The sequence below is a fragment of the Bombina bombina genome, chromosome 1 (assembly GCF_027579735.1).
Source record: "Bombina bombina isolate aBomBom1 chromosome 1, aBomBom1.pri, whole genome shotgun sequence".
Lineage (NCBI taxonomy): Eukaryota > Metazoa > Chordata > Amphibia > Anura > Bombinatoridae > Bombina > Bombina bombina.
Window position 1 is genome coordinate 469912268 of NC_069499.1, and position 14847 is coordinate 469927114.

Below are 14847 nucleotides of genomic sequence, written 5' to 3' on the forward strand. Positions count from 1 at the left end.
GGGTACATGTTAGAGTGTTAGGTGCAGACGTAGGAAGTGTTTTCCCATAGCAAACAATGGGGCTGCGTTAGGAGCTAAACGCGGCTTTTTTGCAGGTGTTAGGTTTTTTTTCAGCTCAAACAGCCCCATTGTTTCCTATGGGGGAATCGTGCACAAGCACGTTTTTGAAGCTGGCCGCATCCGTAAGCACCGCTGGTATCGAGAGTTGAAGTTGCGTTAAATATGCTCTACGCTCCTTTTTTGGAGCCTAACGCAGCCATTCTGTGAACTCTCAATACCAGCGGTATTTAAAAGGTGCGGCCAGAAAAAAGCATGCGTGGCCGCAGAACTCTAAATCTAGGCGTTAGTTTTTGAGATACAGGTAATCCTCATAAATCAGCCCACCCCTTTTGACCTGCCTTAAGTGAATTTTGGGGAAATGGTTAAACACGCATTTCTTTATTTTTCAAGGAGAATCTAAATACCAATTTTCAAGTCTGTAACATCGTCGGTTTCTGAGATATAGGTATCCTCATAAATCAGCCCCCCTTTTGACCCCTCAAGTGGATTTTGGGGAAATGGTTAAACACATGTTTCTTTATTTTTCAAGGAAAATCTAAATACCAATTTTCATGTGTGTAACATTGTCGGTTTTTGAGATATAGGTATCCTCATAAAAAGTTCACCCCCCTTTTTTAACCCCCGAAGGGACGTAATTTTCAAAAATCCTTTGTTAGTGGGTGCCTACGTCATAAATACAATGTACCTTCCAAAGTTCCCATTCCTAGGTAAAACGGTTTGAGCAGGCGTTGATGAGTCAGTCAGGACTTTTTCTTATATATACAGTCGTATGCAAAAGTTTAGGCACCCCTGACAATTTCCATGATTTTCATTTATAAATAATTGGGTGTTTGGATCAGCAATTTCATTTTGATCTATCAAATAACTGATGGACACAGTAATATTTCAGTAGTGAAATGGTTTATTGGATTAACAGAAAATGTGCAATATGCATCCAAACGAAATTAGACAGGTGCATAAATTTGGGCACCCCAACAGAAATATTGCATAAATATTTAGTAGAGCCTCCTTTAGTAGAAATAACAGCCTCTAGACACTTCCTATAGCCTGTAATGAGTGTCTGGATCCTGGATGAAGGTATTTTCGACCATTCCTCGTTGGAAAACATCTCCAGTTCAGTTAGGTTTGATGACTGCCAAGCATGGACAGCCCGCTTCAAATCACCCCACAGATTTTCAATGCTATTCAGGTATGGGGACTGGGAGGGCCATTCCAGAACATTGTACTTGTTCCTCTGCATAAATGCCAGAGTAGATTTTGAGCAGTGTTTTTGGTCGTTGTCTTGTTGAAATATCCAGCTCCGACATAACTTCAACTTTGTGACCGATTCCTCAACATTATTCTCAAGTATCTGCTCATATTGAGTGGAATCCATGCGACCCTCAACTTTAACAAGATTCCCAGTACTGGCACTGGCCCCACAGCATGATGGAACATCCACCAAATTTTACTGTGGCTAGCAAGTGTTTGTCTTGGAACGCTGTGTTCTTTTGCCGCCATGCATAACGCCCCTTGTTATGACCAAATAACTCAATCTTTGTTTCATCAGTCCACAGCACCTTCTTCCAAAATGAAGCTAGCTTGTCCAAATGTGCGTTTGAATACCTCAAGTGATTCTGTTTGTGGCGTGTGTGCAGAAAAGGCTTCTTCCGCATCACTCTCCCATACGCTGAATTGTTGAACGATGCACAGTGACACCATCTGCAGCAAGATGATGTTGTAGGTCTTTGGAGGTGGTCTGTTTTTGACCGCTCTCACCATCCTTTGCATTTCCGATATTTTACTTCTGGCCTTAACAAGAACTGTGCCTGTGGTCTTCCATAACATCACTATGTTCCTCACAGTGGACACTGACAGCTTAAATCTCTGCGATAGCTTTTATGTAGCCTTCCCCTAAACCATAATGTTGAACAATCTTTGTTTTCAGGTCATTTGAGAGTTGTTTTGAAGCTCCCATGTTGCCACTCTTCAGAGGAGAGTCAAAGAGAACAACAACTTGCAATTGGCCCCCTTAAATATCTTTTCTTATGATGGGATGCACCTATGAAGTTCAAGGCTTAATGGGCTCACCAAACCAATTGTGTGTTCCAATTAATCAGTGCTAGGTAGTTACAGGTATTCAAATAAACAAAATGACAAGGGTGCCCAAATTTATGCACCTGTCTAATTTCGTTTTCATACATATTGCACATTTTCTGTTAATCCCATAAACCTCATTTCACTACTGAAATATTACTGTGTCATTCAGTTATTGGATAGATCAAAATGAAATTGCTGATGCAAACACCCAGTTATATATAAATGAAAATCATGGAAATTGTCATGGGTGCCTAAACTTTTGCATACGACTGTGTATATATATATATATATATATATATATATATATAAGAAAAAGTCCTGACTGACTCATCAACGCCCAGCTCAAACCGTTTAACCTAGGAACGTGAACTTTGGAAGGTACGTTGTATTTATGACATAGGCACCCACTACGACTGTATGTGTATATATATATATATACTTATATAAGGACTTAAAAATTATATTGAACCAATGCACATTGAAACAGTGAGAGACCAAGTGTTGCAGATAGATTATTAATTTAATGATACACACCGCTCATCGGATAATGTGTAACGATCACTTTAGTTACCCCAGGTCATCATCACTCTGGCAGGATTAATCCTGACCACTGCTTTACAACATACGCTTGACTATGTGCCGCTAAACCGCAGCTTTTTGCACAAGAGTACTAATATTTAACAGACACTGAACAAAAGGTGTTTCCTTTGCTGGGGGTACCTTGAAGATTGATACTTGTGGGAGTTTGATATCCTCTGGACTATTCCTCCTTACAACCTCTAGTGTTTAGTTTTGCTCACTGTGTGATTTTTTTTGTGACACATTATGTGTATAAATAAATTAATAATCTATCTGCACACAGGGGTGGAAAAATATCACTATGGTTTACTAGTCAGAGGTTAAAAGCTACTATCCCAGAGGGAAAAAGTTACTAATCCACTCAATGTTAAAGATAGGAAGAAGTCAAATTTCTAAGTCGTCCACTGCAATTTCTAAGTCGTCCAGGACTAGTGGACCACTGAAAAGCTGAAATGTTTTCATCATTTCTTAAGTAATTCACAGGACCCACAGTAACAAATTGATAGTTTACGTTTTATTTATGCCCGTCTGTTTTGATAAATGAAAACATCTTAAAAAAACATTCAAATTAAAAAAAGATAGTTAAAGAAATAAAGCTATTTCTATTAAAAGAAAACAAAATCTGCAATTACAAATTATTTCTGTAGCAAAATTAGGTTTAGTGTAGTAAATTTAATTTTGGTACATATTTTAACAAATAAAATAGGATTTTTATATATAAATATGATATTATTTACAGGGTTTTTTTTAGAAAGAGAATAGTGAGGGAATAGTTAAATATAGTGTGTTCTATAAAAATAAAACAGCAGATTTTATATGCAATGCCTTATCATGAGATATTCATTTTACGTTACAATAAAAAATAAACCTTTTACAATCAGTTGTTACTAGCAAACTAGAAGCCCAACATTATTATTATTTTTATATTCTAACATGGATATAGATGAAGACTTAGTGGTTACTAAATCCAAGTTAGGATTTTTGCCAATTCTATTTAAAGGGACATCAACACCTCTTGCCATTATGTAAATATGTGCCTGTCCCACACTCTCTAGAGAGGTCAGAAAGCAACTTTTGTAACCTAGGTTTTTTTCAAAATGCTGTAAATTGCCTTGACTAGCTAGTGATTTGCAACATTTTGAAGAAAACCTAGGTTACATAATTTGCTTTCTGGCCTCTATAAAGAGTGTGGGACAAGCACAATTTTACACAAAGAGTTATCTAATGTTCCTTTAATTCTATCTCCCCCCCCCCCCATTACAAACTGCAGTAACAAGCTTCTTTTTTATTATAACATAAAAGCAGTGAATTTGATAAAATTCAGTTACTAGAGAATATTCACATATATCAAACTGGAAATGCACCTGCAGTACTAAACACAATCAAAATGTTTATTAATTATCCAAATTCTGCTTCGGCAATCACTTATGAATATTTTGCTTCTGTTTTAGTACTGTGTGAACAGGTTTAACTAGGTAACTTTTGCATACATTTACTTTTAAAACCTTTTTCTATATACCATTTTTAATGTAAGTGCTACAGTACAAAAAAAAAAGAAAACTACTCCTTAATCACACTCTACTTCCGCAACCAACACAAGCATTAGATTTCCACCCAAGATCAAAAAATATATAGAACTACTCTTTCTTAATGTCAAGTTTCTTGCACTTAGGAACAAGAAAAATGTTTCCATCTTTTGTTTGTTGAAGTGAGTACTCATGAGGAGAGTATGCCTTTCCATCCTCATCACGTAATTTGCTGAAGACTTCCATATATAAGGAACCCAACTGCTTTTTCAGTAGACGAAGACTGTTGTTATAGTCGCCTTTCTCTGAAAGCAATTTTTCTTTCTCATATTTTAGTTTGTCCAAGTCTGTCTCCAACTCCACTATGTTTTCCATTTTCCTTTTCCTACAGTTTTGAGCGGCTACTTTATTTTTTCCACGCCTGCGTATATCTCGAACAAGGGCGAGTTGGGCTTCATTAAACTGATGCTTAGACATCAGTTCATTGAAGTCATCCACAGGAAGATTAACAATTTCGTCAACAGAGAATGGAATTTTCAGAGCTTTTGCTCTTTGCTCATCTCTTGTGAAACGAGCTTCGAGGCGACTTATACCCTTGTCCTTTGCAAACGGAACTTTGCTGTGGCCGGGGCCAACAGGCAATTCTTTTGCTGGAGAGTTGAGTGATTCTACTTCAAAAGAATAATCATGTGGTATAAGGGGTGAAAGAGAAAAGAAAGCATCGTCTATAAATGCTGCAGTGTGTGTCACTGGAGGATTTGGTAGTACATTTGAAGGCGTGCTGTCCATATCATCTACTTCAGAATCACTGTAGCCAAACTGAGCATCTTCGTAGACAGAAGAGCCCATGGACTGATGTGGGGATGTTGCACAAGGACTTGTATTAAGTGAAATACCTGAATCCGAGTCTGTGAATTCTGGTGAATTGTTCCCATTGAAAGCTTTACATAATGACAAGTCTGTAAGGTCAACTGTTTCATGTAAAAGCTCTGTTAGGGACTGATCTGAATTGTCTGTTAAAGGCACAACATTCGAAACTTTGGGGTCAATAAGAGTAAATATATCGTCACAAAAAGATTCCACATTAAATGTTGCATTTGTGGTTTCTGTAGGGATACTGTTAGCAAATGAACTTTCAAAGTCATTCGAGAAGACAGGGCCATTGTTATCAACTGGCTTGTCTATAGCTGACAAAGCATTGAGATAGCTGTAGTTATCTGCAGTCTCTGTTACTGAAATGGATGCTGGGTTTGGGTACATGCTCACATCAGCCATAGTTTCAAGCTCTTTGCCGAGACACTGTTGAAAAATGTAAAACACAAGTTAAATACTATAAGCAGAAAATTATTTTTCTACACATAAAAATGTTTCCTTTGCTTTTCCTTATTTATATATTTTGTTAAACCCACTTAGAGATATTTACAATTCCTGCAGAACAGGGCTTCACAAATGATGTTTTCATTTTTTAAACAAAACAACAAACCATGGACCAATCAGATTTTTGACACAGGCAGAAAGCATTAATAGGGATGCAATATGTACATTTTATCAAAACTAATATTTATATAGCTGTCTTCAAAGCTGTCCTCTTATTTAACCCCTTACAAGTAGTAGTTAGTAAAGTACTGCATTTTCACACTGGGTGCCGTCATCTTGAAGCTAATATTGGTTATGTAACTTTTAAACTGTGCAAAAAAAAAATGCAAACATGTAACACTTCTGCTCTAAATTATGTGAGCTAAACTGAAGTGCAAGATACAGCTGTCAAAAAGCCAGTAACATCCAGATCTGTGAAAGTGCTCTGCTCCTATCACAGGATGCAACAAAACGTGTGCTACAAGATGGCAACGCCCAGTATAAAATACAGAGCTTTACCAAGTGGATGCTGTAATGGGTTACAGTAAGAGAACGGCTTTAAAGAGCGCTGCAGGATAAGGAGGGAAAACAATACCATGGTGATTAGTAGCCTACTACTGTAGTTGTACCTACCTGTTTAATGTCCCTTTAACAGATTTTCACATATTATTGATGCACTGTTAGCATTTTTACTTTTGTTTGCTGAAACATACAACACATACCTGTAACTCCGGAATAGACAATAATTCCTCCCATGTTTCTTCTATATCATTAATGGTCTCTACAACAACAGCTGTGTTCTGCAAAAGATCACTTTCTGGAATCTGTTCTGGAGGTAGGAAGCTCTGACTGGGTTCAATCAAGGGAGCTGGGACCATTGTTTGGTAAGCCATTGTGGGTGTCTGAAAATAATTGTATTACAGATTATTACAAAATAAATTGCAGAAAAATAAGTACATTATGTATGTAAAAGAAAATTAAATAAAAAAACAAATCTATACATCTCTTTATTTTACACTGTTTAGAGAGCAAAGGAACACTGAGAACTGAAAGAGAGCAATGTCAGGCTTATCTCTCTAATTTGTAGTTTGTTATCTTATCTTTTCCTACTGGAGCAAACAAGTTCACAACACATGCAATGAAACAGCAGCACAACTTTCTTCTGCACTGTAGCAACAATGTTTACTGCTCCCAAGCAAGAGTTTACCTATGTCGCCCTATTTGGGCTCTAATGAATCAATGTCCTTTTAATAATGTAATGTGGGTAAAATAGAAGATTAAAGATGCTTTGTTGTTTAATTTTTCGGATGTGATGTGTTTTGTGGAGTAATTTCGCTGTTGAAGTGTTAACATAACACAGGGATATTAAAGATTATAGAAAACACTCTTAAATCAGCAATAAAAGGTATGATTTACATTATTAAAAGCAATGCAAATCATAACTATGCATACATTAAGTCATGAACATTTCACAAAATCACTTGTAAGAGGGCAGCCTGCAGAAGCTTAGATAAAAGGATTATCTCTCATTTTAAAAAAAATACACATTCTGGAGTAGACTGTCCCTTTAACTATAACATATATTTATTGGATCCACTCAGAGAAGACACAGATGAACCACTTGTAGAGAATTTTTCGGAGGGCCATATTGTGCCTTAGGTTAGACAAGTCTGACCTCAATACCAATACAATCCCTTTGTCCATACTGCTTGGGAAGGAAAAAGGTTCTGACTTCTGAATATTTGTATCCGTAAAATGAGATGGCACCAAGTGTAAACAACTATATAATTTTGGTAATATTAACATCATAACAGCAGCTTATGCATGCAACCTAAGGATAGTTTTATATCATTTTTAAATACTTTTGTATACAGAGAACCATAAAAAAAACTACCGTACTGTATTTTAAATAAAGATAGCATTTGAATTTTTTTTTTTAAAAAAAAACCAACCAAACAAAAAAGATGCAGGCAGAGACTATCGTGACTTAAAGGGATACTAAACCCAATTTTTTTACTTTAATGATTCAGATAGAGCATGCAATTTTGAGCAACTTTCTCATTTACTCCTATTATCAATTTTTCTTCGTTCTCTTGCTATCTTTATTTAAAAAGCAGGAATGTAAAGCTTAGGAGGCGGCCCATTTTTGGTTCAGAACCTGGGTTACGCTTGCTTATTGGTGGCAAAATGTAGCCACCAATAAGCAAGCACTATCCAGGGTGCTGAACCTAAAATGGGCCGGCTCCTAAGCTTTACATGCCTGCTTTTTAAATAAAGATAGAAAAATTTCTAAATTAGAAAGTTGCTTGAAATTGCGTGCTCTATCTAAATCATGAAAGAAAAAAATTTGGGTTTAGTATCCCTTTAATAGAAGGAAAAATGGTTATTTTAATATTTTTATTTTAAAAAAATTTATGAAAAAGTCTGTATTTTGGAATAATTCTAGACTGTGGAATTATGGATTTGTACCTGTGCAAACAACTTTGTATGTCTCCTTACTGATTAAGTGGCTCCTCAATTTTTCAATTATTCTTGCTAGCTCCAAAATTTGACATACCCCTTAAGTGGACATGAAATTCATAATTCAGACAGAGCATGTGATTTTAAACCACTTTCCAATTTGCTTCTATTATAAAATTTGCTTCATTGTCTTGGTATCCTTTGTTGACAGAGCAGCTATGCACTACTGAGAGCTAGCTGAACACAGCTGGTGAATCAATGAGAAGAGGCATGCGTGTGCAGCCACCAATCAACAGCTACCTCCCATTAATGCATTGCTGTTCCTGGGCCTACCTATGTTTTTGTTTTTATCTAAATACACCAAGAGAATAAAGCAAATTAGATAATAGAAGTAAATTGGAAAAAAAAAATTATGCTTTATGCTTACCTGATAAAAAAAAAAATTCCGGAAATGGAGAGTCCACGACGTCATTAAAATTTTGAGTGGAATATTCACTCCTGGCCAGCAGGAGGAGGCAAAGAGCACCACAGCAAAGCTGTTAAAGGGCCGCTAAACCCAAAATCTTTCTTTCATGATTCAGATAGAGAATAGAAATTTAAACAACATTACAATTTACTTCCATTATTTATTTTGCTTCATTTTTAAAATATCCTTATTTGAAGAAAAAGCAATGCACATGGTGAGCCAATCACATGATGCTTCTATGTGCAGCAACCAATCAGCAGCTAGTGAGCATATCTACATATGCTTTTCATCAAATAATATCAAAAGAATAAAACAAATGAGATAATATAAGTAAATTAGAAAGATGTTTAAAATTGCATTCTCTTTCTAAATCATAAATGAAAAAATGTGGGTGGCATGTCCCTTTAAGTGTCACTCCCTCACCCATAATCATTCAGCTGAAGAGAAATGGAAAAAGAAGATAGCACAAAAGGCGTAGAGGTGTCTGAGGTTTAGTAAAAGATACTGTCTAATCTTAAGGGTGGGGTCGTGGCCTCTCCATGTCCGGAAAGAAAGAAATTTATCAGGTAAGCATAAATTTTGTTTTCTTTCCTAAGACATGGAGAGTCCACAACGCCATTCCAATTACTAGTGGGAATCAATACCCAAGCTAGAGGACACGGAATGAACAGGGAGAGAGAACAAGACAGGTAGACCTAAACCGAAGGCACCACCGCATGAAGAACCTTTCTCCCAAAAGAAGCCTCAGCCGAGGAAAAAGTATCAAATTTGTAAAATTTAAAAAAAGTATGCAGAGAGGACCAAGTTGCAGCTTTGCAAATTTGTTCTACAGCAGCTTGATTCTTGAAAGCCCAAGAAGAGAATACAGCCCTAGTGGAATGAGTCGTAATTCTCTCAGGAGGCTGCTGTCCAGTAGTCTCATATGCAAAATGAATCATACTTCTCAACCAAAGGGAACGAGAAGTAGAAGTGTCCTTCTGATTATGCTTCCCCGAGAAACAAAAACAGGGCAGAAGACTGGCGAAAATGCTTAGTAGCCTGTAAGTAGAATTTTAGAGCGCGCACAACATCCAAGTTATGCAACAGACGTTCCTATTGAGAAGAAGGATTAAGAGAGAGAGAAGGAACAACTATTTCCTGATTAATATTTCTATCCAAAACCACCTTAGGGAGAAACCCCAATTTACTACGAAGGACCGCCTTATCCGCATGAAAAATAAGGTAAGGCGAATCGCACTGCAAGGCCGAGAGTTCAGAAACTCTGCGAGCAGAAGAAATAGCAATAAGAAACAAAACTTTCCAAGATAACAACTTAATATCTACAGAATGCAATGGCTCAAACGGAGCCTGCTACAAAACTCTAAGAACTAGGTTAAGTTTCCAAGGAGTAGCAACACATTTAAACACAGGCCTGAATCTGATAAGGGCCTGACAAAAAGATTGAACATCTGGCAAGTCCGCCACATGCTTATGTAAAAGAATACATAATGCAGAAATCTGACCTTTCAGAGAACTGACAGACAACCTTTTCTCCAGACCTCCCTGGAGAAAAGACAAAATTCTAGGAATCCTGACCCTACTCCAAGAGTAGCCCTTCGATTCACATCAATAAAGATATTTATGCTATACCTTATGGTAAATCTTACGAGTAACAGGCTTGCGAGCCTAAATCATGGTATCAATGACTGACTCAAAAAACCCATGCTTAGTCAGAACAAAGCTTTCAGTCTCCATGCAGTCAGCTTCAGAGAAACAAAATTTGGATGGAGGAAAGGACCCTGAATTAGAAGGTCCTTCCTCAGAGGTAACCTCCAAGGAGTAAGAGATGACATCTTCACTAGGTCTGCAAACCAGATCCTGCGAGGCCATGCAGGAGCTATTAGAATTACAGATGCTCTCTCCTGTTTGATATGAGTAATGACTAGTGGAAGGAGTGCAAATGGAGGAAACAGGTATGCTAGACTGAAATCCCAAGGAACCGCCAGAGCATCTATCAGAGCGGCCTGAGGATCTCTTGACCTTGAACCGTACCTTAGACGCTTGGCGTTTTGATGAGACACCATCAGATCCAACTCCGGTACCCCCAACCTGAGGGTTAACCTGTAGAACACCTCCGGATGGAGAGCCCACTCCCCGGGATGAAAAGTCTGTCTGCTCAGGAAATCCGCTTCCCAGTTGTTCCTCCCTGGTGGTAATGTAAGCCACTGAGGTGATATTGTCCGACTGGAATCTGATAAACTGGTCTAAAGACAATTGAGGCCACCCCATCAGAGCATGGAAGATCACTCTCAACTCCAAGATATTTATCGGAAGACTCCTCTCGAGTCTATAGGCCCTGAGTCTTTAGAGAGTCCCAGAATGCTCTCCAGCCTAGCAGCCTGGAGTCCGTGGTCACAATCACCCAGGAGGGTCTCCGGAAGCGTGTTCCCTGAGACAGATGATTCTGAGAAATCCACCACGAGAGAATCTCTCGTCAACTGGTCCAGTTCTATCTTCTAAGACAGATCTGAATGGTCTCCGTTCCATTGTCTGACATGCATAATTGCAGAGCTCTAAAATGGAATCGAGCAAAGGGAACGATGTCCATGGAAGCAATCATCAGACCAATTACCTCCATGCATTTAGCTACTGATGGGCAAGGAGAGAATTTTGGATTTTATGAGCTCCGTCAGAAAAATCTTCATAGATAGGGAATCTTTGATGGTCCCTAAGATAACCACCCTTGTAGCTGGAACAAGGGAACTCTTCTCCAGATTCGCTTTCCATCCATGGGAACGTAGAAAAGACAACAAGATCTCTATATGAGATTTTGCTAGAAAAGACAACAAGATCTCTGTATGAGATTTTGCTAGTTGAAAAGATGTCATCCAGATAGGGCGCCACCGCAACTCAGAGACCTGACAACTGCCAAGAAAGCCCCCAGCACCTTTGAAAAAATTCTGGGAGCTGTGGCAAAGCCAAACGGAAGAGCAACAAACTGAAAATGTTTGTTTGGAAAAACGAATCTCAGAAATTTGTGATGATCCCTGTGGATAGGAACATGAAGATATGCGTCCTTCAGGTCTATGGTCGTCAAGAACTGACCCTCTAGGGGGGCGGAGCCAGCATCTGAAGAAACTAGACGTGTGTGTGAGGAGCTCCTGAATTTATTACGATATAGATGGTGTTTAAGTACATTTAAAATAAATCTTTATTAAAGAAAAGCTGTACACATGTAGCTCAGTCCTGTTTGGAGTGAGTTTATGGAGGGGCGACATAGCTGGACTTCATGCATCGTTGGTGAGATAACCTACATCGCACAGTGGCCATCTCTTTAATGGGGCCTTGAGGCACATCCCTATCCTATGTCTCGAGTTCTAAGCTGCACTGTGCCTGTTAAACCTATCCTAGGTATGGAGAATCCGGCTGAAATCCTCCGACTGTTAACGGCCCACTTTGAAAGGAATTTCCTGAACAGGATCGAAAAGATATTAGCCGCATCGCAACGGATCGCTACTTCAACATGTGACGCATTGTCTCCCACGAGGGAGTCAGTCACGGAAGAAGAAGTAGAGGAGGCCATACATCAGCACGATCTGCTGCTCCCTTCTTTGCAACCATCACAACCCGCATGTGAACCTGAGCCAAGGTAAGAGGCTAGCATGAGGCGAACGTCACAGAGGATCTCATCTAAGGCCCCTATAGTAGCTGCGCAGCAAGGGAGATCGAGCTTGCTTGATGGCAGAGGTGAGACAGAGTCCCTATGGCATGTGAAGCAGGGGCACAGTGGTGCGGTGGCAGCGCTTGTGAGAGCCGACAACTTGGATCACGCAGCTGATCCCTTGAGCCCGACACCTGCATTAGACTTGCTATCTGAGAAGTATGACCGGCTGTCTCCCTGTGGTGTGCCCCAGCCCCAGAGACTTGACCTGAATTACTGCTACCCTCCTGCATATAAGAGACCCAAACAGGGTGTTGGTTGAGCCTAGGGTATGGGACTGTATGGCCGCGCTGTAACCAGCTGTTTACTGTACGAATTTGCCTGTCAGTACTCTACTATCATTATTCACACTTTGCAGGATGATACGTTATGAAGACTTGAATTAGTCTGATGGGGGTATTTACAGTATGTGTCTAAGCTAGTACATTACTAATCTTGTATGCAATTTTTGAATTTTAATTTTAACCATATATGGGTTCCCCCAGAAGACTAAGTATTCATGTATACATCCGTGGACCCCTTAAATTGTCTTAATTCACTAAGTTATGACTCTTTGACCACTAAGAGGTTACTTATAGTTTGGGCTCTTTAGGAGCAGCTCTTACTCTAATGCAATATAACAATGAGAGCAACTGTTTTGGAAATGCTGTCTTAGACTTTATCTAGGTGACCATGTATTTAACTTAAGAGTAGGAGGGGGAGTTGCTCACATAGAATCTATTTTAGAGACCTTTTAAACTGAAAATATTTCTTCTGAGAAAGGTCACTGAAGACTGGATTCGATGAGCACTTGTTAGCGAATTAAACTAGTTTATTTTAGCACACAAACTGACAACCACTGAACCCAGTACCCTTAGAGCCTCTATTATGAGTCTTTCTGTAAATTGTTAGCTCTAGATCCGCTCCCCCTCCCCCCCCCCTCTTTCCCTTTCTCCCCCCCCTCTTGCCCTTTCTCCCCCCCCCTCTTTCCCTCTCCCCCCCCCCCTCTTTCCCTCTCCCCCCTTCCTTTTTCCCTCTCCCCCCTCCTCTTTCCCTCTCTTCCCCCCTCCTCTTTCCCTCTCTCCCCCCCTCCTCTTTCCCTCTCTCCCCCCCTCCTCTTTCCCTCTCTCCCCCCCTCCTCTTTCCCTCTCTCCCCCCCTCCTCTTTCCCTCTCTCCCCCCCCTCCTCTTTCCCTCTCTCCCCCCCTCCTCTTTCCCTCTCTCCCCCCCCCTCCTCTTTCCCTCTCTCCCCCCCCTCCTCTGTCCCTCTCTCCCCCCCTCCTCTTTCCCTCTCTCCCCCCCTCCTCTTTCCCTCTCTCCCCCCCTCCTCTTTCCCTCTCTCCCTCTCTCCCCCCTCCTCTTTCCCCTCTCTCCCCTCTTTGTTTTTCCCTAACTCCCCTCTTCTTCCCTTTTCCTTCCCTTTCCTCCCCCCCTACTATCTCCCTTTCCCCCCCCCCCCTACCTCCCCCCAGTCCCTCTCTTTCTCTCCCTCTTTTAAGCATGTGGTAAGGGATAAACATTGTATCCTCCACATCACCTTTTGGCAGAGTTGGGTAGTCTCTGCCCTGTCCGTAGACCCCCTGTTTTAATGTGTCATAGTATGACTGTAAAAATGGCTCTTCGGAATTTTACCTTGATTGTTATTATGTGTTCAATACCTATAGAATATTTACCACTCTCATCTTAGCATAAGTGTTAGCCCACCTGTGTATCTAATTCATGTGATGGAACTGCTGGCATGATGTTAAGGGGTCAGAAATCTTCTATTTCTTACTAGATTACATGCCCTTTTTGATCCTACAACTTCTAGATGCCCACTTTCATTGACCTCATGACAGATGTTTAATGTGAATGGTTACCTGCTTATACCTATTGATGTTTAAGTGTAAATGTGAAGCAGTCCCTATAGTTTACTTCCCTGACGCAGTGTTGGGTACATATATATGTATACTGTTATTCTTACTTTTCCATCACCTTCAATTGTGTTACAGGTTGCCTGGACCTACCCATGGTCCTAGCTGGCATATGAAGGAGACTATAAAGTGTAGGTCTTGATTGGGCCTGCACTATCCAAAAGCCCTCTGAGTAGTACTTTCACTTTAATGAGGTCCAAAAGTGGCCTCAACTAACATTGGGGGAAAAGAGGGCGATTAGAGGTTTGCTCTTTCATTTTAGTTATATCCTTGTCTGTGAGCTTTCTATGAATGTCATGATGATGGCTTTACTCCTAATATGATCTTAAGCACTTGTTTATGCCTATGATATCTGCTTTGTTATATATTATGCAACGTGTTTGTCTGAGCAAACTGATTTTTGTTTTGATGTTGTTATTCCCTCAATAAAAAAAACACATTTATAAAAAAAAAAAAAAAAAAAAAAAAAAAAATATTAAAGGGACATGAAACAAAAAAAAAAAAAAAAAAAAAAAAAAAAGAACTGACCCTCTACCTTGGACCAAAGGTAGAATGGAACGAATGGTTTCCATGTTAAAGAATGGTACCCTGAGAAATTTGTTGAGACACTTTAGGTCTAAAATGGGTTGAAAAGTTCCCTCTTTTTTGGGAACCACAAACAGATTTGAATAGAATCCTAGACCATGTTCACTTAGAGGAACAGGAACAATCACTCCCAGGTCCTGAACAC

The 14847-nt window shown here is 39.6% G+C and overlaps 1 protein-coding gene across 1 annotated transcript in view; it reads right to left on the reverse strand.

Annotated features, from left to right (window-relative positions):
• Window positions 1-943: 943 nt before the first annotated feature.
• Window positions 944-14847, reverse strand: part of NFE2L2 (NFE2 like bZIP transcription factor 2) — a 66922-nt gene continuing 53018 nt past the window's right edge. The window contains exons 4-5 of the mRNA XM_053698492.1: window positions 6323-6502; window positions 944-5543 (exon numbers count right to left, since the gene is read on the reverse strand). Of these exons, the coding sequence (XP_053554467.1) occupies window positions 4356-5543; window positions 6323-6502 (1368 nt within the window). The 3' untranslated portion in view covers window positions 944-4355. The remainder of the gene's footprint in view (window positions 5544-6322; window positions 6503-14847) is intronic.